The sequence below is a fragment of the Dermochelys coriacea genome, chromosome 27, assembly GCF_009764565.3.
Source record: "Dermochelys coriacea isolate rDerCor1 chromosome 27, rDerCor1.pri.v4, whole genome shotgun sequence".
NCBI lineage: Eukaryota > Metazoa > Chordata > Testudines > Dermochelyidae > Dermochelys > Dermochelys coriacea.
This window is the reverse complement of record NC_050094.1, coordinates 4,337,576-4,361,967: the sequence shown is the minus strand read 5'-3', so window position 1 is coordinate 4,361,967 and position 24,392 is coordinate 4,337,576. Positions and strand designations below refer to the sequence as shown.

General features: G+C 45.5%; 1 protein-coding gene across 3 annotated transcripts in view; it reads left to right on the top strand.

Moving 5' to 3' along the window:
- Positions 1-24,392, top strand: part of ASIC2 (acid sensing ion channel subunit 2) — a 1,237,856-nt gene that overhangs the window by 990,819 nt on the left and 222,645 nt on the right. For all 3 annotated transcript variants that reach the window (XM_038385862.2, XM_038385865.2, XM_038385861.2), the window contains exon 2: positions 11,321-11,471. In XM_038385862.2, the coding sequence (XP_038241790.1) occupies positions 11,321-11,471 (151 nt within the window). The remainder of the gene's footprint in view (positions 1-11,320; positions 11,472-24,392) is intronic.

Here is a 24,392-nt window from a genome sequence, read left to right as displayed (position 1 = left end):
TGCCAGGATCTGATGTCGATATGGATAGAAACCTCTTTAATGTTTTTATAGAAGTAAATACTAATGGGAATTGTGTGACCATGGGAGACTTTAACTTCCCAGCTATAGACTGGAGGACAAGTGCTAGCAATAATAATAGGGCTCAGATTTTCCTGGATACAGTAGCTGATGGATTCCTTCACCAAATAGTTGCTGGGCCGACAAGAAAGGTTGCCATTTTAGTTTTGGTTTTGGTGAGCAGAGAGGACCTAATAGAAGAAATGATTGTAGGTGAAAACCTTGGTTCGAGCGATCATGAGCTAATTCAGTTCAAACTAAATAGAAGGATAAACAAAAATAGATCTGTGACTAGGGTTTTTGATTTAAAAAAGGCTAACTTTAAAAAATTAAGGAAATTAGTTAGGGAAGTGTATTGGACTGAAAAACTTGTGGATCTAAAGGTGAAGGAAGGAATTACTTAAAGTCAAAGTTGCAGTAACTATCAGAAGCCTGCATTCCAAGAAAGGGGAAAAAATTCATAGGCAGGAGTTGTAGACCAAGCTGGATGAGGAAGTATCTTGAATGCATCCGATGAAGTGAGCTGTAGCTCATGAAAGCTTATGCTCAGATAAATTTGTTAGTCTCTAAGGTGCCACAATTCCTCCTTTTCTTTTTGCGGATACAGACTAACATGGCTGCTACTCTGAAACCTGTCTCAGAGAGGTGATTAAAAAAAGCAGAAAGCCTACAAGGAGTTGAAGATGGGAAGGATTAGCAAGGAAAGCTATCTTACTGAGATCAGAACATGTAGGGATAAAGTGAGAAAGGCCAAAAGCCAAGTAGAGTTGGACCTTGTAAAGGGAATTAAAAGCAATAGTAAAAGGTTCTATAGCCATATAAATAAGAAGAAAACAAAGAAAGAAGAAGTGGGACCACTTAACATTGAGGATGGTTAAGGATAATTTAGGCATGGCCCAATATCCAAACAAATACTTTGCCTCAGTCTTTAACGAGGCTAATGAGGAGCTTAGGGATAATGGTAGCATGACAAATGGGAATGAGGATATGGAGGTAGATATTACCACATCCGAGATAGAAGCCAATCTTGAACAGCTTAATGGGACTAAATTGGGGGACCTGGATAATCTTCAACCAAGAATATTAAAGGAACTGGAACATGAAATTGCAAGCCTGTTAACAAGAATTTTTAGTCAATCTGTAAATTCAGGGGTTGTACCGTATGACTGGAGAATTGCTAAAAGAGTTCCTATTTTTAAGAGAGGTAAAAAACGTGACCCGGGTAACTACAGGCCTTTTAGTTTGACATCTATAATATGCAAGGTCTTGGAAAAATTTTTGAAGGCGAAAGTAGTTAAGGACATTGAGGTCAATGGTAAATGGGAAAAAATACAACATGGCTTTACAAAAGATAGATCGTGCCAAACCAACCTGATCTCCTTCTTTGAGAAAGTAACAGATTTTTTAGACAAAGGAAACGCAGCGGATCTAATTTACGTCAATTTCAGTAAGGCATTTGATACGGTTCCACATGGAGAATTATTAGCTAAATTGGAAAAGATGGGGGTCAATATGAAAATTGAAAGGTGGATAAGGAACTGGTTTAAAGGGAAGACTACAGCAGGTCACACTGAAAGGTGAACTGTCAGACTGGAAGGAGGTTACTAGTTGAGGTCCTCAGGTATCGGTTTTGGGACCAAACTTATTTAATCTTTTTATTACTGACATTGGCACAAAAAGCAGGAATGTGCTAATAAAGTTTGCGGATGACAAAAAGCTGGGAGGTATTGCCAATACAGAGGAGGACCGGGATATCATTACAGAAAGAGCTGGATGACCTTGTAAACTGGAGTAATAGTAATAGGATGAAATTTAATAGTGAGAAGTGTAAAGTCATGCATTTAGGGATTAATAACAAGAATTTCTGTTATAAACTGGGGACACATTACTTGGAATTAACAGAGGAGGAGAAGGATCTCGGAGTATTGGTTGATCACAGGATGAATTTGAGCTGCCAATGTGATATGGCCGTGAAAAAAGCTAATGCGGTCTTGGGATGAATCAGGCGAGGTATTTCCAGTAGAGATAAGGAGGTGTTAGCACCATTATACAAGGCACTGGTGAGACCTCATCTGGAATATTGTGTGCAGTTCTGGTCTCCCATGTTTAAGAAGGATGAATTCAAACTGGAACAGGTACAGAGAAGTACTACTTGGATGATCCGAGGAATGGAAAACCTGTCTTATGAAAGGAGACTGAAGGAGCTTGGCTTGTTTAACCTAACTAAAAGAAGGCTGAGAGGAAATCTGATTGCTATCTGTAAATATATCAGAGGGATAAATACCATGGAGGGAGAAGAATTATTTAAACTCAGTATCAATATGGACAAAAGAACAAATGGATATAAAGTGGCCATCAGGAAGTTTAGACTTGAAATTAGATGAAGGTTTTTAACCATTAGAGGAGTGAAGTTCTGGAACAGCCTTCACAGTGGGATCAAAAGACATATCTGGCTTTAAGACAAAGCTTGATAAGTTTATGGAGGAGATGATATGATGGAATAGCCTAATTTTGGCAATTAATTGATCTTCGACTACTAGCGGTAGATATGCCCAATGTCCTGTTTTGGGATGTTAGATGGGGTGGGATCTGAGTTACTACAGAGAATTCTTTCCTTGGTGTCTGGCTGCTAAGTCTTGCCCACATGCTCAGGGTTTAGCTGATCACCATATTTGGGGTCGGTAAGGAATTTTCCACCAGGGCAGATTGGCAGAGGCTCTGGAGGTTTTTCGCCTCTATCTGCAGCATGGGGCACGGGACACTTGCTGGAGGATTCTCTGCACCTTGAAGTCATTAAACCACGATTTGAGGACTTCAGTAGCTCAGACATTGAAGTTAGGGGTTTGTTACAGGAGTTGGTGGGTGAGATTCTGTGGCCTGCATTGTGCAGGAGGTCAAACTAGACAATCATAATGGTCCCTTCTGACCTTAAAGTCTATGATTCTATGATAACATTTTGTCTTCTAGGTGGATTCCCTTCCACATTTTTTGTCTGGGTTTTAAAAAGTAATTTACAGACTTCTGCTTTTACTATAATTTTTCTATATACTAAAACCATAATTGATTGTCAGGCAACCTCTCTGTCCCATATAGACTTCTTATAAACAGTAAAGTACCTTTTATTCTATTATTCTGATCAGATTTATTCATGTCTTGAATATGAAGCTGGTTTGGAATATTGGTTTGGTTTGACATTCAGCAGGATCCATATCTTTCTCCCTAGGCCCTAGAAATAATTGCGTTTTGAGTTATAAATTTCAGCATCTTGGAGACATCTATAACCTGCATTTTAATTTCACCAAACACACATTTTTTTCCTCTAGGCACTAAGTAAGAAGGGTCATTGTGTTACTTAAATACCATTTCACAAATTTAGAGCATGTTTGTCTTTGGACTTTAACATGGATTTTCAGATGAGCTGTCAGAAGTGATCCATCACTGAAAAATCTGGCATTTTATAGATGTCTTTCGGGGTATGTGTTTGTCATTTTCCTGGTCTGCACTTGTCTTTTGTTGTTGTTGTTGTTGTTTGTTGTTTGTTTAAAGTTAAAAGTACCACTGTCACACTCAGGAAGATGTTAGCAAAAACATACCCCCTTTCTCCAAAAAATCCCCTTCAAACAAACCCAGATTAAATCGTCTCCTTTAGGGTTCTGTATACTCTGACCATTGCTCAGCATAATGTCAGAGTATAAGGAACCCAGTATGAAAAGGAGAGATTCCACTGAAAACTGTCCTCCAAACCATCATTCAGAAGACAGACAGGAAATGCAGGAAGACTGCAGCTCTGTTCCATGTGTAGTTACTCGAGGGTATATAGATTTTAGTGTGCCTAGATTTGGCAATGGTTCTTTAACTGCTATTATAAATAAAGGTTGATTGCTTCTTGGACAGTTTGTAGGGAAGTGATGGCCTCACCAGCTAAGGTTGTGGATACAGACTCAAGCCCCATGTTCTGTTCAGGTTCCTGTGCTGCCCTCACGGCTGTAGTATCTGAATGCCTTCCAGTCCTGCAGTAAGCGACGTGACTGACCTCAGTCACGTGTGGTCCATTCTCTCCCCCAGCCTCTGCCCGGGGGAGAATTGTCTGTGCAGTACTATATTTTGTTTTGGCAGAGTTTTACTCTATGCCCATGCTGCTCTGTGTGTCCGTTGGTGAAGGCGGTTGGAAGAAGTGCCCCGCACACTGAGAGAGGAGGGTGGGGAAGTCTGGGATGGTCCTTAGTGCCTGTGGGAGTTATTCCACAGTCTCAGACTGGCCCCTGAGTCTTTATTTTAGACCAGGGGTAGGGAAGCTGAGGGCCAGATGCGGCCCGCTGCTTCATTTCATCCGGCCCACAGTAAGTCTCCTTGCTGCGGGCCAGAAGCCCTGAGCCTCAGCCCAATGGAGCTGCAAACACACAGCTCACCCCGCTGCAGGGGGAAGTTGGGGTTGCCAGGCTGTTAAAAGTCCAGTTGGCTCCATGCAGCTCCTGGAAGCCACTGTCATGTCCCTGTGGCCCCTAGGAGCAAAGGGTGATCAGGGAAGCTCTGCTCGCTGCCCGCACCCCCAGTGCCGGCTCCATAGCTCCCATTGGCCGGGAACCACAGCTGATGGGAGCTGCGAGGATGGCGCCTGCGGGTGTGGGCAGTGCGCACCATGCAGAATCCCCTGGCCCCTCCTCCTAGGAGCTGGACATGGCAGCTGCTTCTGGGAGCAGCGCGGAGCCAGGGCAGGCAGCCCTACCGTGCCACTGACCAGGAGCTGCCTGAGGTAAGCACCACCCGGCTAGAGCCCGCACCCTGAACCTCCTGCCCCAGGTTGGAACCCCCTCCCATACCTTAACTCCCTCCCAGACACTGCACCCCCACCTGCATCTCACCCCCTGGCCCAGTCCTGAGCCCCATCCTGCACCCAAACCCCTCCAGAGCCCGCACCACAAACCTCCTTCCACACCCCAACCCCCTGCCCCAAACTGGATCCCCCTCCTGCACCCCAACCTCCTGCCTGAGCCCCACCCCAGATCCCACACCCCCAGCCAGACCCCTCACTCCCTCCCACCTGACCCCTGACCCAGAGCCCCCTCCTTCACCGTGAACCCCTCATTTCTGGCCCCATCCCAGGGCGTAGGGGAAGGTCTGAGCCTCCGTGCCCCCCACGGGGCTGTGTGTGGCCCGTGACTGATTTTTTCTGTGGGTCAGTGGCCCCTGATAGAAAAAAGGTTCCCCATCCCTGTTTTAGACCTACCTGGCCAGTCTCAGGGCTTCCCAGCCCAAGCCATATTCAGGCAAGATCCGCAGGTTATATAGCCCAGTTGCCAAACAAGCCTCACTTCTCCAGGCCCTGCTGGACCTGTGTGAAGCACTGTAATGGAAGCAGGATAGTGGAGTTTCTTCCTCAGCATAGGACATGGTGTTGTCAGCGTAGAGAGTTCCCCCTGGGGACCCCAAAGAGCTGGTACAGCCCATCACAAAGACCACTCTAGGTGATGACATTAACTCACCTAACAGGGCTCACAGCACAGCCAACCTCTGTGTTAGTTGTTGTTGGCACATTAGAGTTGAACTTAAACTTGATGTGTGTGTTTTTAAGGACAGGGGCGGCAGGAGTAGGGGTTGTGTTCTCTGTAGGGCCTGTGGAGCTGTGAGAGAGTTGGCATATATTCTCTTAGTGGGAGGTGGAGGGGGCAAGGGTGTGGGGTTCTGTTACCAGAATAGGCTTGTAGGGAGGTGAGCAGTGTGGTCCTACTCTGGGGAAGTGAGGTGAGGTCATATTCTCTGGTTGGTGCATAATGAAGTATGGGTGGTGTTGTATTCTCTGGTCAGTGCACAGGGTGGTAGACAGCGGGGCTGCTGCATAGTGAGATGGGGTGGGGGTGGTGCATAAGGAAGTAGGGGGTGAGGAAGGGGGCAGATTCATATTCTCTGGTTCATGCACAGGAAGATAAGTGGTGGGGTTTAACTCTCTGGTTGGTGCAGGGTGGGGGCAGGGTTGTATTCTCTGGTTGGTGCATAAGAAGGTAGCGGGCAGGATCGTATTCTCTGGTTGGTGCATAGGGAGGTTGGGGGCGAGATCATATTCTGTGGTTGGTGCATAGGGAGGTAGGGGGCGGGGTCATATCATCTTGTTGGTCCATAGGGAGATAAGAGGTGGGATTGAATTCTCTGGCTGGGATGGTAGAGGAGCACATTTTTACTGTCTGGCTGGATTTATTTCAATACCAGAGTGGCTGTTGCTCAAGTTTCTATTTTCAGTCTGATTTTTGTTATTCCTTGTTCTCTTGGAACAGAGCTAAGCCTGGGGGAATATTGCCTGGGGGCTATTTCAGGTGGAGGCATAAGAACCTGTTTTGCTTTCTCTCACCCTGAATAGCCCTAGAGACCTCTGGTAGCAAAACTCTCTTGAAGAGGGAGGAGGGTTGAGGAGTTGTCTTTCCTCCATTCACACTGGTTTTAAACTCACCCCAGGTTCTGGGGACATTCCCTGCCAGTGCTCGCCCTGTAAGTACAAGATGGGATGTGGTAAATGACTGTAAAGAGTGCGTCTAATGGCAGATCACATCCCATCCTTGGTCCTCTGAGGTGGAAAGAAGTCTTCTTCCCTGTTTCTTTTGAGACAGTGCTTTGCTAAGCCACCTGGTCTTGCACATTTTGAACTATCTAGTTTCCCTGCCTCGAGATTTAAGTTTTCTGCCAGTTTTTGCTACTCCAGCCAGAAGCATCCACCTGCCCGTTCCTAAGGAGGGCAAGAGTCTCCGTGTCCCGTCAGCCAGGATCACTGCGCCCGTGCAGCATTTGGTTGTCTGCAGCTGCGGAATGGAACTCTGCACAGTTTGGAGAAGGGAAGGGTGTGTGGGGTTCTGTTTGCAGTGCAGTAAGGACTTTAACAGGAATCAGTGACTTGGTTGTGGATCTAGTGCAGCTGGACAGCCGCAGAAAACACATGAGCATGCTTGGAGATTCAGAGAGAGACTTTTAGGTTAAATCAGTGATGGTTTTGGGGTGTGTTTGTGTGTGCAGAGTGTTATACAGGTGAAATTCTCTACCCCAGGAAGCACCTTACCAGGTTATGACAATAACAGGGACAAAGACTCCAACTGGCTATCCAGTAGTGGGGTTAGATGTTGAACTATGCTTATTCTTGCATGTTTGTTTAGGGTTAAGCCATTGACCACATCTGCAGGTGGGAAGTAATTCCTTCCTCCTTCCAGAGGTGTATTGGCAGGGCCTGGGCTGTGGGTAGCTGTGAGAGTGTCTTACCATCCTCTGGAATGCTGTGTGGGTATCATCTGTCAGGGATAGTTGCCCATGTCCCACCCAAAGGACTGTTCCCCGTTGCTGACAGCCATTTATGGACCTTCCCTTCTGTCCCCAGACCCCTTTATTGCAGGGGACAGAGAGAGGGGGTTGAATTCTTCTTCTGTTTCATGGGCAGTTAATTCTGTCGGGATGAGGATTCCCAGTAATGCAACTTGGGAGGGATGGCACTGCTCTGGAACCTAATGTGTAGATCCAGTGTATTGTAAACATGTATTCTGGCTGGAAGATTTACCCTCAAAATTTTCAAGCCACAAGGGGGTCTGGGAAACTCCATCCCATATAAAAAGCCCTAAAAAAGTACCTACCTTCACTTTGGTGGTGATTTGGTTAAAGGTTGCTAATTATCACCCAGTTAAGCTGACGTCACATGCTATGAAAGTAATGGGAGAGGATCACTGAAAAGTGTCTGCATGGAACAGTTGAAATTTGGAAGGGTCAGTATAAATTTATGCCGCGACGGAGTACAACTGATTATCATATTTGCTCTACGAATCCTCATGCAGAAGTTCAGTGAAAAGAGGTGGCAACTGGGTATGGCCTTTGTGGACTTAGAGAAGGTATATGATCATGTACCAAGAGTGCTAATTTAGTGGGGTTTGTGAGGGAGAGGTGTGCTGGAAGGATATGTCCATCTTATCCAGGATGTGTGTGATGGAGTTACTATCACAGTCAAAACCAAATGGGGCTACAGCAGAGAATTTCCAGTCAACATTGTCCTGCACCAGAGGTCAGTGTTGAGTCCTTCTTTCGTTTGTGGTTGTCCTGAATGTGATAAAGGAGAATATACAAAGGTAACTGCCTTGAAATACCATGTTTTCTGATGACTTAGTGATATGTACAGAAGACTGTGAGACTCTGCAAACCAACTCTGAACAGTGGCAACACAGTTTTGAGCAGGCGGGACTCAGCGTGAATGTTGGTAAGACTGAGGCTATGACAACTGAGAGAAGAGAAGCCACCATAAAGGATATCACAGGCAGAGAGCTTAGAGGAGTGAATGTAAATACCAAAGATCAATGGTTATTGACAATGGTGCCCTCCTGAGTGATGCCCAGCATTGTACCAAACCCATTGGTGCATGTTGTGGGAGCTGACCCCACTTCTCTGTGATAAAAAATTGCCAATAAAGTTAAATGGTAGAGTGTACAAAACTGTAACTCAACCCATCGTAATGTATGGAACAGAGACTAGGCCAGACACAAAAAAAGAAATCAGTATGCTCTCCACCACGAGAATGAAGATGTTGAGGGGGTCAAATGGTTGGATGCTCAGTGATAGCGAACCAGATGAAATTGTGAGGGGCCCAATGTGGGTTGCTCTAATTGAAGACACATTGAGAGAGGGTAGGCTACCAGTGGAGACCTGAGTGTTATATTGGTAGGATGACCCTTTCAATGATCATGGATGGAAGATGACTAAGGGTGTCATAAATATAATGGGAAGGGTAACCAATTTTCTGTATACAGTGCTATAAAATCCCTCCTGTCCAGAGGCAAAACCCTTTCACCTGTAAAGGGTTAAGAAGCTAAGGTAACCTCGCTGGCACCTGACCCAAAATGACCAATGAGGAGACAAGATACTTTCAAATCTGGAGGAGGGGGGAACAAAGGCTCTGTCTGTGTGATGCTTTTGCCTGGAACAGATCAGAAATGGAAACCTTCCAACTCCTGTTAAGTTAGTAAAAGTAATCTAGAATCTAGAATCTAGAAAATGTGTTAGATTTGCACTAATATAGGTTTTCTTCTTGTTTTATGTTAAACCATGCTAATTAGAAAATGTCACCTCTGTATGTAGAACATCCCCGGATAAACCTAAACCAAGTCACTAGTTGGTTCAGATTAACCTTCTAGATCTGGAGAGCTTAATCTGTTGGTCACATATTAAAGAGGGATTTTCACTTTGGAGGAAGGAAATTTTAAAAGGACATTTTTGCAAATGCTTTATTTTTTCTGTGCTCCCTTTGCTCTGATTGGATAGCTCCATTGGAATACACTCTTTTGTCTCTTCCCAGCATTCTTCTTTTCACTTGTTCCTGCAATAATGGGTCATAATTGCATTGGGCAAGTAGAAATGATCAGATTATTTGTTGGACGTAAATTAGCAGGTGAATCTGACCTTTGTTTAGGTTTATGAATCATTTGTGTGATAATTTGATCCCAGCGAACGCACTTGTCGTTTGTGAGTATTTGCTGCATCATTAAATGGAATCACAGTTAGCTTGTAGTTTGTTCATGTGATCTATTTGCTTTGATTGGTTGTTATGAGTGAAGAGTAAACTGCTCTCTGATTGGAGGACTGGAGCTTTTGAAACTGGAAAACTCCGAATTGTGAGTAGCAAATGTTGCATTTTCCAGTACTGATGTTCAGATGAATGCTCATCACTGCTAAAAATATATGATATTTTGGGGATTTACAAATGTTTTCAAGAATAACCCAGCAGCCATATGAGTACTCATGGACACAGTGTTGCCAAGTCTCATGATTTTGTTGTGAGTCTTATGGTATTTGGTGGGGGAAGGGGGGGAGAGTAGAGTCCCAACTGCTGAAATCTTGTGACTGTGTAAGAATCTTGGCTTTTATTTCAAAGTATGTTTTTGGCCCTCATGGCTGCAAATAAGATCTTAAAGCCGTGACCTCTAAATATTCCAGCCCCAGAAGGCAAATGAACAGAATCCAATATTTATTACTTTTTTAATCTTGTGATTTTTAAGCCAATCTTGTGATGTTTGGGGACTTGACTCATAATTTTTGATTCTTGGGGTTGGCAATGCTGCAAACATCAAATAATATGTTTCCCACAAGGGACAGTGGAGCAAACTTGCCATGCTTCCTAGTGAAAATATTTGAGTGTAGCTTCCTGTTATTTCTCTATTGACATTATAAGCAACTGCATGCAAATCATTGTGTTCAAGTGTTTGCCTCCATCCCAAGATCTAAATGGGAAAGGGGTGATAAGTGAGGTGTAGACTAAACCACTGATTAAACAAAGATGGGGGAAATCTTGAAAACTTCCTGTGAATGCAGGAAGTCATTCTCTTGTTATTGCTGTGGCCTTAAATGATAGGATTAAAAGTGTGTTACATCTTTGTGTCGATATAGAGTGTGTTGAGACAGCAGAGCTTTAATTCTGTTGTGTTCATTGGCAAAGGAGCTGTGTGTGTGAACAGGTCCCAGGTGTGCGATGTTTGGCTTAGCTTGAATGAATCCTTGTTGAGTAAGAATCCAGCAAAAAGCTGGCTCAGGGCCAAGAAACAACTGTCGTGTGCAGACCGCCAAGTGTTGTATGCAGAACAGTTCTCTTTGCTTTCAAAGAGAATTAGTATAGCCTCCCAAATTCTCCACTCTCCAACAGTAGCATGTTTGCCTTTAAAGGTCTTTTATTTCTGAGTCATAGGGGTGACGGGGGGGAGATGGAAAGAAACAACAAGAAGCATGTTAAATGAAAGCATGTATTTCACAGGCTGTAGGATAAGGGAGAAGCTGGCAGCTAGATTCACCTGAGTCCTCTTGGAGTAAACGGGGATCCAACACAGGCATTTGTATTCTTTTGAGCTTAGGGCAAGCGGGTCCACTTCTAAATGTGCGGTAGTAAAAGCCCAGCAGCATCTGGCTGTGCTGCTGTGACATCTTGGATGAAACGGGACTTACATTATAGTTCAACATGTACTCAAGCTTTGCAAGTATATCTATTTCTTAGAGTGCTAACATGGTGTGAGTCAGAGAAACTATTTCCAAAACATTTGTTCATTCCTTTAAAACGATGTTTGTTCTCACCCTACTCCTTTCTTTCCCTCTGTAAAGAGGAACACACTTAACATATTAAATTATTAAACCAGATTAGATCTGGTTTCAGCTGTTTCCTCTGGAGCTCTGCCACACTTACATATTTCATGTCTCTGCAGCCGCGGTTGGGTTGGGAAGAGGTGTGTTACATGGAGCTCTCTCTTTTCTCTCTCTCTTGAAGGTGTTTACAAAATATGGGAAATGTTACATGTTTAACTCAGGAGAAGAAGGGCGGCCCCTGCTTACCACGGTCAAAGGTGGGACAGGCAATGGATTGGAGATCATGCTGGACATACAGCAGGATGAATATTTACCAATATGGGGAGAAACAGGTAAGACCCAAGGATCACTTTTTTTCTCTCTCTGAGGATGTGCCTTGGTTGCAAACATGCTGTAGTAGTTTTGACATGTTCTGTGGGATCCCCTCTGTTACTGGAAGCCGGGTCTCCCGAGCTAGGCTTAAACTTAAAAGTTATTGAGCTCTGCAGGGAACTTGCAACCTTTGCAAAAACAGGTCAAGTTTCAAAGTTAGCTTGACCACCTCAAACTCAAGGACACAAGCGAGTGAAGTGGTTCTTGATGAAGACGAGGCTGCCAGCCTGGAAGCATTCCCCACCTGCTTGGTCATCTCCAAGCTGCTCCATTACCCCGTAGCCACAGCTACCTTTCAAAGCCAGCTCATGTGTTTGACCTCTACGTCAGGTTCTGGGTGACTACAGTGGGATTATAGAATCTAAATTAGACATCTTGACAAGGGGAAGAGCTGGCTGTGAATCCATGTCACCTTCCTGATCGATACCCAGAATTCTCCAGGTGGTCCCCACACTCACATTCTTCTAAAAATTCTGTGTATCGTGTCACTGACTTATTTGCCGCCTGGACTTACTTGGGCGAAGCCTCACAGTGCTACGTGATTCAATTACTATACAAATCCAGGGCGGCACTCTCTTCAGCCTTAATTTGGTGATCTGAGATTGTAGACTAAGACTATCCAAGAACTAAGGACCATCCCAAACCTCATCACATTCCCCCACTAGAAGTGCAAGGTACATTTTTTGACCTGCTGTCTCTAACATAAACCCATAGCAACATGTATATTAAACACTCTCTCTCTCTCTCTCTCTCTCTCTCTCTCTCTCTTTCTCTCTCTTCCAAAACAAGACACTCCACTCCACATGCTTCTCCCTCTGGGGAGAGGCTGAGAGAACAAAATACACCTTCCTATGTATTTGTACAGCACCTGATACAATGAGGCCTAATTGGGCCTTCTGGACACTACCAAGATATAAATATTAATTGTGGTGATTAACCGTTGCTGTTCCCATGGAAACACTGAACTTGGATCTTAGCAGGTAATTGAAGAAGTTGATGATTTCCAGACATTGGCATTAAAATGTAAATGTATTTGGAATTAAATTGACGCTGCATAGTGGGACCTAGCAAAGCTTTCCTTTTCTTATGGAGAGCTGTGCCATTGACCTTCAATACACGCAGAATGTAGTAATGAACTTAAAACCCCAGAAGCTTGAGTCTTTGCCGCTCCCAATGCTTGGGTTATTATTGTTGTCTGTTGTTAGTAGTAGTATGGTAGTGCATAAAGGCAAACCAAGAAGGGTTATGTTAGGTGCTCTGCAAACACATAGTAGTAGACAGTCCCTGCCTGTGATCTAAATAGACAAGATAGACACAGGATTGGGGAAGGAGTAGAAGACACCAGCAGAGTGACCAAAGTGGTGGTGGCAGCAGATGGCATGTTAGTTCCATAGTTGTTTTTTATTTTTGGGAAGCTGGGAGAGGGTGGGGGCTTAATTAGGAGATGATCAATTAATTGGAAAGAAAAATGAATGGAAGGAGGTGAGGAGGGCAGGACAGTGGAGAAGAGGGTAAGGGGGCAAGTGTGTATGGTAGTTCCCTCTTGCCAGCAGATAGAGATGTTTTCAGCAGTGCCATCCCCTCAATATCCGGGTCTTTGTAGACAAGGCCAGTGGAGAGATCAGTACCCTTTCCAGCTGAGAAAAAAATATCTCAAAACTCCAGAGAACCCTTCTGGGACTGAGACACCTTGCCTGTGTGCTGACCCCTGCTGCTCTCACAGCACTTGGGCTGTCTGCCTTCCCATCTGCTGGGCTTTAAAGAAAGGGGAATGTCCCAGGTCTGGAGGGGCAGAGGGAGATGCCAAGGGAATGAGCTCTGGGCCCAGGCAGCCTGCTTTGGCTAGGGAGACAGGATTTTGGGTGTGTTTGAATTAAGTAACCGTGCCCTAAGGGAAGGGTGTGAAAGAAACGTGGGCATGGCTTCCTGGGGAAGTGAGGGATCTCACTGGCTATCATACCCTGTTGCCCCTCTTTTTTCTGACCCCGGGCCTGGATCTGTCTCGCTGCCCCAGCAAGCTGAAGACTCAAGTCTGCTGTTCACAGGAACAGCTATGCAGCAGCCTGGTTGTCGTGTGCAGCTCATGTAGATGTATCCGAGCTAGCTCGCTGGCTAGATATAGCAGTGAGGATGCAATGGCGCATTCTTCAGCCTGGGCTGCACAAGCCGGCCTGACCCCCCCCCGGGTATGTACCAGTGTCACCGCCTTTCCCTTCCTTCTCCTGCCCTTGCCTGCCATGGCCACCCCCAGCCTGTCACAGCCTCCTAGCACCCTTCAGTTAAATCCCACAACCTCTGCAAACCCCACTAAAACCAAATCCTTTTCAGGGATCAGGCTCTGTGGGCTCCCAGGGGGCTGTGGCCTGGGATGGGCTGCCACAGGCATCTGTAATTTTCAGCATCCTCAGACCAGGCAGGGGGAGCAGCTGCTGTGCAATCTGGGTGGAGATGGGCTTCCTGTAAGCAGAGTGAGAAGGCCTGTATGGGCTAAGTTGGCCGCTGTCCTTCCTGCAGGGAACTCCCATCAGAGATGGTGTTAAGTCAACCGAGCTCCCCCACTGGGCGTCTCTCTCTCTGCCAAGAGGCTAAGTCCATAAGTGGGTCAAGAAGCAGCTAAATGTGTGTTGCTGGGGCTGGGGAGGGGAAAAAGCTGCTTCTGGCTACCCCATTAGATGGGGCTGGCTGGAGCCTTAGCCCTGGTCTATGCTACAAACGTCTGTCGGTATAACTACGTGGCTGATGGGTGTGGAAAATCCACACCCCTGTGCAATGAGGTTACCCTGACCAAACTCCTGGTGTAGACAGCACTCTGGCGACAGGAGGGCTTCTCCCGCCGACCTTGCTCCTGCCTCTCGGGGACGTGGAGAACCTAAACCAAAGGGTGCGCTTCTCCCGTCAGCATAGGTCGCATCTTCACTAACCGCCAGAGCAGGGCCACTGCACCAGTGCTGCAGGTCTAGACAAGCCCTCAGCCGAGCTGCTCAGGCGCTTTAATCAGCCACTTGCTAACCCTACAAAGAAAGGCTTGACTATTTTTCCTAGTTGTCCGCTCCAGTGAGATGCGGTGGGGATGGCTCCTTTGTATTATGTAAATCTTCCAGCCCCTTCCCAACAGAACCAGCCGCGCACTCTCCAAACTCATAGCATAAGTGTCAGGAGGCTGCAGGTCTGAGCCGGGCCTGCTTTCCAGGACGTGACACCAGGCCTGGCTTTCCCTCCACTCCACATTCTGCCATCTGGTTCTCTCCATCTCCTTCCATAGGCTGGGGCAGATGGGCCCATCAGTGCTCTTCAGAGAGTTCCCAGCACATGACTCAGTCCAAGTAATTCCTCAAATGAACGCCATGAGACAGCTTACAACCCTCAGATGCACACATGTGACTCCTGGGTCTGTGGGGCTGGGGGTATGTAACTTACTGAGCCGTGTGTGGGGCAGGCAAGGTTGCCAGCCCTCCAGGATTGTCCTGGAGTCTCCAGGAATTAAAGAATTAATGAAATCTCCAGGAATTCATCCAGCCAAAGTTGGCAGCCCTAGGGACAGGCCTCACCGATCCACCAAGGATGTGAATCTGTTACAGTCTCTTCTGCATGTGCTGACATGCTCCCGAGGTCCCTGGTTCAGCCCCAGGTATTGGCTGATGGTGATTGTCACGTAAATAAGAATGTGTCTGCAGTTCAAACAGCTGTGGGCCTAAGATACTCATGCTGCATGTCCACAGGAGGTCTGGCTCAGGAGGGCAGAATTTGGCCTTGTGGTTTTTACCACCCTAAAACTCCAGAGTGTCAGTGCTGCCTTTATCCTTTAGTGCAGTCTCCTGGGTGTTTCGCTCTCAGCCAGGAGTTAGCAATGCTGTAGTAGTGTTTTCCCCTCCTCTTGCCTCATGGAAAGATTTGGCACTTGCACTTGGAAGCTGGAACCTGCTGCTGGCTCAGTGCCTCTGGATTTCAGCATTTTGAAGCTTTTCTTTGCAAAGCCAGTAGTCAAGGCGCAGAAGGAAAATATTGGTCCCTGCCTGGGGATAACACTGCTCTGAGGGCTCCAGACGCCATGTCACAGCTTCGCCTGCTTTGTAAAACAAAAGATTATTTAATTGTTATTGACCTGGAAAACAAAATGAAGCATATTGACAGTCTCAAAAGGGCTTTGCTGAACACCCGTTAATATCTTTGGAAGCTGAAATACTTTGGCTAACGAGTCACTTGTGTCAGAAAAACATACCTTTGGTTTCAGTCTTGTCTGTAACCGTAAGAACATTATGGGGACATAATGTTAAATCCACATATAGTGAGCTCCTTATTCCATAATAGAAAGTGGACACAGTTTTGCTTCATTCTGGATTTTCCAGTGACAGGAAAAGGCATATGGAACATACCCAAATTGTCATGAAATGAAGCAGTATGGACAGCCCCTACCATTAAAAAGTCAGGAGTCAGGCCCCTGGCCACCCCCTCCCACTCCGAGGTCACAAGATTGGCTTAAAAATCATGCACTTTTTAAAAACAATACTGTAACCAAGTTAGTTTGCGGGCCAGGTCTGTGTGTGGCACCTCCACTGAGCAGACATGCCAAACCCACCAAAAAAATGCAGAAATTGGGCATGTTTTTGGCTTAATTGGCTTGTGAGTTGCTTGTTGGCTATTTTTTTGGCTTGTTGCTTGGTTGGCTTGTAGTTTGTTGTAACTTGTTGCTTTTTTTTTCTTTTTTTTTGATTGGCTCCCAGCAAGCAGGGGCAAGGGATGGAGAGAGTAGGGGTGCACAGCTGGCCCACCACAGTCCCAGACTGCATGCCAGGGGGATCTAGTCACATAGAGTGTTGGGTTTCTTAGGGATTTGCTTGTTTCGACCTTGTTTTGAAACGGGATCAGCTTGATTTTTAGCCAAAGACTGAATGTAATGGGTCATTGGCAAACCACTGTAGAAACTGACAACCTTTAATTGGTGTGGGATTTTATTGTGGACTCTGATTAGGGGGAACTGGTTGGGACTGATTGTCTGATGTGGTCTGGAGTGAACCTTAACGTGAGAGATAAGCCTGCACTTTGACTGGAAAAGGCATTGCTGTAATTTGCTGGCATGATGCCATTGGGACAGGTCAGGTAGCTCTGCTAGAGGACGTTCTAATCCCCTCAAAGATAGATGGGGTAATTCCAGGCCAGGTAATAGGTATAGCAAGTAATGACAGACCAGACTGCGTTATGAAGCCAGCTGGTGGGAGCCTGGGAAAGCATGATGTGCTTCAGAAAAGGGAGTTAGGCGGGTCTGGGTAGCTAATTTAGCAGCAGACTCTCCGATTCTAAAGCACAGCACTAAATGAGAGGGGTTTCCTTTGTTCTAGAGAGGAGGGGAGAATAAATGAGAACACTGAGAAACCAAGCTCTGCCCCACCTATCAAAATGGGCCCAGATAGACGCCCAGACACTCTCTGGCAGATTTTGACACACAGGTTTATGGAAATGTAGATGCGACATTTCGCATTCCAGCTAGAATTGAGATGGATGCAGCTGTAGAGACTCCTTCTTGCTGCCGTGCGCCTACTTGATTCCCAAGAGGGATGACATAGTGGGTCAGGTGAAATCTGAGCAAGACAGAGAGATTCTGTCTTACTGCAAAACAAAATGGGCCTGTTAACTATCTGGCTAATTCTGCATGGTTCAAACAATAGACCAGGGAAACCCATCGTTGCCTTGTGTTCTTGCTGCAGATCTTGCAGATCTAACGAGATAGGAGACATCTTGGTGTAGAGAAGCTCCCAGCCAGGGATTAGCCAGGCTGTACTGGTTGCGATGGAGAGCCTCTGTAATCTGCATTGACTGGGCTGCCAGGAAGTTGATAGGTTCCACCGCAGCAAAGCATGCCTGGCTATACCAATGGCATTTCCTTCCAAAGGGAGGTAGTGGAATCCCGGGTTGGCATGGAGCTTGTGTTTACATAGGTTGTTCTGTTGATTAGAAGCAAGGATGTGTCTTTTTCACAAGGGGGAGCAGTGTCACTAAATCAGGGAACTGGCTGGGTGCCTGTGTGTAGCACATCCACAGACAGCACCTAAAGGGTGTGGCTGCTCCAGGAGGATGATCCAGATTCAGGAATTAACCCTGACAGAAAGATCAGAGGGGGAGCGTTTCCTGCCTGGAAGAAAGTTAATGGGCTTGGAGTCATCGGCATCAGCTTCTTAGAGTATTCAACGCAAGTTCTGCACTTACGAGCTTGTGCCTGTGTTGTCATTCCAAGGTGCTAACCCCCCAAAGAAGGAGAACATACGGCCATGCAACAATAAATCTAGAATTGTTCTTATTTGGCTTCTGTATTTTGAACCTTTTGGGATTTTCCAGCATTTATCTATAATCACGAGGACCAGAAACGTACTTGTTTAAAAAAACCTGAAAGCTGTCATTCCGAGCTATTCATATGACTCCAGGAGCTGGGGCTTAAAGAAAAGCGTGCAATATTGTGAGAAATTTACAAGAATTGACAACACTGCCTGAAGGTAAAATCTGAGATTGAGGAACTAAAGCGAGGGAGAAATCCCTTTCCTAAGAACTTTAGAGGACCCAGTGGACACCGAGTAACCTAGCAGGAAGTCACAACTGATTGGGGGGAATCTTTCATGTATGTGCAAACAAATTATTGCAAAATACCGCTGTGATCATTTTATTTTGCTTTGTCATGGACGTGACAGAAATCCAATCATATATATGAAAAGAGACTCTAAATGATAGCATGAGTATTTGATTGGAAAAGGAATCTATTCCTGGTTAATTTTACTGCATTGGCCTGTTGCCGTTCAATATCGACCTACACCAACAGAGCAAGTAGGAAATCATTCTGACCACAGTGTTGTTAATAAGAAACACAGCCCAAGAGAAGCGTGTGTTTGTTTTCTGGAAATGTCTGCTAAAGTGAACCATTGCAAACCAATTAATTATGTAACACGTTTCACAAAAAAAAGAGATGAGAAATACATTGTAGAATTGCATTAAAAGACTAAAAGCGACATGAAATCCATAAAGGATGAGGCTACAATCCACTTAGGAAACTATCAAGGAGCATTACAGATGGTTGTTATTTAATACAATAAAAAATGTGGGCTGCAAGCAAACTTCCTGATTCGGGTCACACACAAATAAGATCAAAAGCCCATGTAATTGTGAGGCAGCACAATCATAAATTGGTTAACACATGTTTGTGCAATTTTACTTTCATTTTACATTAAGACATAATCAAAGATGGCCCTTTATCCTTATCAGGTCTCCTCTGCAGGATTAGTGTGGGGCAAGGGGCCAGGCCAATAAGTATGGCCTCTGCAGCACCTCCTACTGAGATTAGCATGGAAATACAGCTGGTAGTGTCTCTAACCTCACAGCTGTGACAAAGGGGGGTCTGAAATCTGCATTGCAATGCACTGGTTCTGTTGCGGGGGCTGCCTCTGTCTTCGTGTCATCACTAAGGGCAGGTCTACGCTTAAAATGCTGCAATGGGGCAGCTGTGCTGCTGTAGCACTTCAGTGAAGATGCTGCTCTGGTGACAGGAGGGCATCTCCCATCGGCATAGTTAATCCACCTTGCTGAGAGGTGGTAGCTGTGTCAATGGGAGAAGCCCTCTGGCCGACGGAATGCTGTCTACACCAGGGGTTAGCTCAGTATGTGGATTTTTCACAGTCCAGAGCAATGTAGTTATACCAAAGTAAGTTTATAGTATAGATTGGCCAAAGTGAGGGAAAGGTTAGGGTTAGGGGGTTGAAACAAACTCCTGTACGATGATTTGATTTACACATGGATCTCTGGCGCGTCAGGTCTGTGTTTGCAGAGATGGATCTGATTAGAACATGATTTCCACCCCTTGAAATTTTTAATGTCAGAATTGAACTTAGACCCCCACTAAGAACTCGGATTACTGTATAATATCTTGCCCAGCCCCCGACCCAGCTCCCTTTTACATGAGCAGCATGTAGCTGATGTGGTGAAATGGAACGTCAGAAGCTTGACTCAGACCGGAAGTTGAGAGGTTTTCAGTGCTGGTAACTGAGCAGAGTGGGAGGATAGCCCAGTGGTGTGGGAGCTTCGTTGGGAGACCCAGGTTTAATTCCTTGCTCTGCCACATATTTCTTGTGCAACGTTGGGCATGTTACTTAGGGTATGTCTACACTGAAAAAAAAAGAAAAAACAAAAACAAACAACAACAAAAAACCACGGCAGCAAGTGTTAGAGCCTGGGTCAAGTGACTTGGGCTTGCACTACAAATAGCACTGTAACCTGTCCCAATCGGCTGGAGCCTAGAATCTGAGACCCACCCCCTTCGCTGGGTTTCAGAGCCCAGGCTCCAGCCCAGTGGGAGTTACTGTTAGTGAGAGAGACAAGCTTTTGATTTTGCTCAGAGCTCTCTGGGAAGCTAACTCCAAGTGTCACAGCTAAATACAAGGTTTGAACAGATGGTTTAGCATAAGTAGTGAATGAATATTTCAAGAGACCATAAAAATGCATCCGATGAAGTGAGCTGTAGCTCACGAAAGCTTATGCTCTAATAAATTTGTTAGTCTCTCAGGTGCCACAAGTCCTCCTTTTCTTTTTGCGAATACAGACTAACACGGCTGCTACTCTGAAACCTGTCATAAAAAGACAAACACCCTATTGCCTGTGGGTGATCACTTTTCACAAAGCGAGCGCTCTATGTCTGACCCAGCAGTCCCCATCTTCAAAAGAACCCTGCTGTGACAAAGTTCCAAGCCTGTAATTGTGGGTCCCACGCTTCCTGGCGGATCCAGGGGCCTCAGAAACTCACTAAGGCCCTGGTGTGACCTTCCTTTCACAGTGTAGTGGCCAGAGTCACGGCCTATTGAGTTACTTTCATCACAGGCCAGTATGGGAGATGGGAAGGGGAAATACCCCACAGTCTGTGTTGCTCCACAGAGCCCAAGGCACAGTTCGCCCTCCTGAATGGACCGAGTCTGGCTTCCCCTCTCAGGGGGATCTCTGTAGAGTATGGGGACGGGGGAAGCTGGGCCCGCCCTCTACTCCGGGTTCCAGCCCAGGGACCCTAATGATAGCAGCTATTGGTGGCTTTCCCTCCACCGCTAAATGCTGCTTTGATTCCCTAGGCCACTTCCCCCATGGTCCCCTCTTCCTAGCTTCACCCTTACCTCAGGATACAGCAATGCTTCCTCCTCCAGCTCCTTTCATCTGGGCTTCCCTGAGGGAACTGGAAAGGAGAGCTTTTAAGCAGTCTGAATGAGACCTTGATTGGTTCCATTTGTCTCCATTAGCCTAATGACCTTAATTGGTTAATTGACATCAGGTGTCTTGATTGGCCTGGTTTCAGAGTAGCAGCTGTGTTAGTCTGTATTTGCAAAAAGAAAAGGAGTACTTGTGGCACCTTAGAGACTAACAAATTTATTTGAGCATAAGCTTTCGCATCCTGAGGCTGATATGCCTGCCTTCCACCACTCTCTTATATCCTTCTGGTCTGACTCCGTCACACTGCATAACGCTTTCAAAACATGAGCCTGGGAGCTTAAATTCATAACTTTGCTAGACACTAAAAATCATGGACTGAACAAAGACACTGGCTTTATGGCTTACTATAACAACCTGTAACCCACTGACAACCCCTCCTCCGAGCTGCTTCCTTCCCCTTCACTTCACCTTGAATGGTCCCTTGAAATATGTGTTGTTAACTACTTATGCTAAACAATCTGTTCCACCTTGTATTCAACTAGGATAGTAAAAAGAAAAGGAGTACTTGTGGCACCTTAGAGACTAACAAATTTATTTGAGCATAAGCTTTCGTGAGCTACAGCTCACTGGATGCATCCGATGAAGTGAGCTGTAGCTCACGAAAGCTTATGCTCAAATAAATTTGTTAGTCTCTAAGGTGCCACAGGTACTCCTTTTCTTTTTGCGAATACAGACTAACACGACTGCTACTCTGAAACTAGGATAGTGAGTACCTTTCCCAGACCTGAAGAAGAGCTCTGTGTAACTTGAAAGCTTGTCTCTCCCACCAACAGAAGTGGCCCAATAAAAGATATTACCTCTCCCACCTTGTCTCTGTATTTTATGGGTCATCTACCCCCATAAGAGTGAGTAGAGGGAACATCTGATTCCTTGGTAATCTCCAACACCAGGTAATTAGTGCTGCAGCGCTATCCCATCTCTCAGATGCTTGCATCAAATAAGGTGCTGATACTGGAGAATTCACCTACATGACTTGCCGCTAGCGAGTGCATTGGGCAGCTTGTTGGTGCTAGCTGCATTCCACTGCCTTGCCGCTGTTCCCAAGCCAAGACAGCTGCGGTGCTGGCAGGGCTGAAAGTTTTACTCTGAGTGCCGTGGCGAGCTGGAGATGGTAAGGGGGATAATTCTGGATCAGCCGCCGGCCTCGAAATTTCTCTTGCAAAGTTTACCGATGCTGGTATAAATTCTGAGCGTTTCCATGGGCACTTTCATTTTCTTGCCCTCAAGGATTTTGCCCTAGGCAAGGTAGAATTAAAACTGTGTGTGTGTGCTATGGAGATGTGTATGAGATGCTGTCAGTGCTGCAGTGGAATGTACTGTAGCTAAATATTCCATAGCAATAATGTCAACATTTAGCATTGAGCTCAGAGCTAAGACTGACTTGCCATCTTGTTCCTAAGTATCCTAAGACATGTGGTCTTGGTTTCTCTATCCATGCAGCCCCTGTGCTCAACACATACATGCTATGGGACCATCAACTCCTAACCTCTCCTAACCTCCTAACCAGATGCACTGGCTATTCACTTGGAATTTACTTTGGCATATCAATGTAATTAGTGGGTGTTCTTAATAAATTCAGGCATCTTTGATTACTGAATTCAGGGTGGCATGTGATACGTGTAGTATCACAGGGCCATCACGAAAGAATGACTATCCGTTTACACCAGTGTTAATTTGAGTGGCTTCATTACCTTCACCGGAGTTACTCCAGATGGACACCAGTGTAATTGACAGCAAAATGTGGTCCTCTGGTGTTCACTGTGGAGGTTCGGGGGCAAAACAACATCTGGCTTGTGCTCCGGTATGATTCATACACTGCTGAGCTCCATTACAAAAAGAAAACTTACAAGCAGTGCAGTGACCATGTGTATTTGTAAATATGAAATGTCAGGGGAGCTGACATAGGCAAAGAACCATTGATCTGGAGCAGCATGTCTCAAAAAGGGATCAGCAATAGGTGTCCTGTTGTGGTTCAGAGCTTCAGACTGTCATGACTGACCCGTTTGCCAGAAAGAGGAAATTAATAGAGCCAGATGCTCCGTGAAGTACACTAGGGACTTAGTTATTGCTATTTATTATACATGGAAGGTGGTCAGATACTATGGTGACGGGCGGCAGTATAATTCTTGATGCTATGTGTACGCTGCATACCTTACCACTGCCGCTGAAAGGTGTCCCGTGTAGATGCTCTTTGCCGCCAGGAGAGAGCTTTCCTGCTGGCAAAATAAAACCACTCCCAATGAGTGGTGGTAGTTTTGTCAAAGGGAGAGCATCTCCTGCTAACAAAGCACCATCCACACTGGCGCTTTTCATCGGTAAAACTTTTGTTGATCAAGGAGGTATTTTTTTCACCGACAAAAGTGCAGTGTAGACATAGCCTGAGATAGATGGGCAGATAGATGTATGTGGAGATAGCTGGATGAATGGAAGATGTGTATGGGGATAAGTGAATGGATGGATGTGTATGGGAGTAGATAGATTATACCTTCTCCTCCCTACCATACATTAGAGCATCACAAATTTAGTGACCACTATGGCCAGTGGCAATGAAGGCTGTCCAGTAGTTCCAATCTCCCCAAGTCCATCCCACATCTTGTAAGTTGAGCACATGGGGCAGTGCCAATCAATGCTTTGCCTGTGGCAGTGAACAACTAGCTGCAAATGGCAGGGTTTTCCCAGGGCATGGGGATGAGAGCTGACCTGGACTGTAGAGAGAATTTTGACAATGGACTGAAATCTAAAAAGTGAAATAGATTTGTATCATTTCTCTGTTGACTCTCATGCTTTAGCATGGGTGGACTTAGGCCATGTCTACATTACGGGAGCACACTCCTGTTCACTGTATCTGTGTCATCCTAACCATTCAGTGTAGACCAAACCAGAAACACTCCTCAACTTCAGAAGGAGTTATTGCTTCCCATTGTTTGCCAATCTTTCATATCAAATTTTTTTCACGGAGAAAGAACATGTTTTGTCATTACATTTATTTATTTGCATAAAGAAACAAATGAAAAATACAAAAAGGTGAATGACTTAAAGCTTGTTTATGATACCAAATACCGCACACTTCACAGCCTAGCCAATACAATTAGGCAGTTATGCAACTTTACAACGAAGCTGCAAGCCCAGGCAATACAAAATCAGACAATATTACACAAACACAGCATGTTAGGGCAGGGGTAACAATGGTAATTTAGAAAAAGACATACACAAATAGGCTAAGAAAAAAAAGGAAGAAGGGGACTGGGGGACAGGGAGAGGTCAGGTGGAATGTATCACGAAACGGGTCCAAATTTCCCCGAATTTGTTTAATTGCGCTGTACATCGATAAGCTATTCTTTCTTTCACTGCTAACTCAGACAGCTCGAATGAGAGAGAATAAATAAATCACACTACTAAAGGCACTGGGGACTGCTACATACTAGGGGAGGGACTCCCATGGGATTTTGGCAACAATTGCATTTCTTTTTGCTTTCATTTATCCTCTGATTGCTGGGGCCCCAAGGAATTAATTTTCCAGTTGTTATAGAACATTTTCTGTGTACAAGCTGTGATGATAGAAGGTAGATGTGAGAGGACAGATGAGAGAGCTGAGAAATCACAGAAAGTGATCACAAACAGAACTGGTGGTATAAAAAGGAAAATTGGTGGGG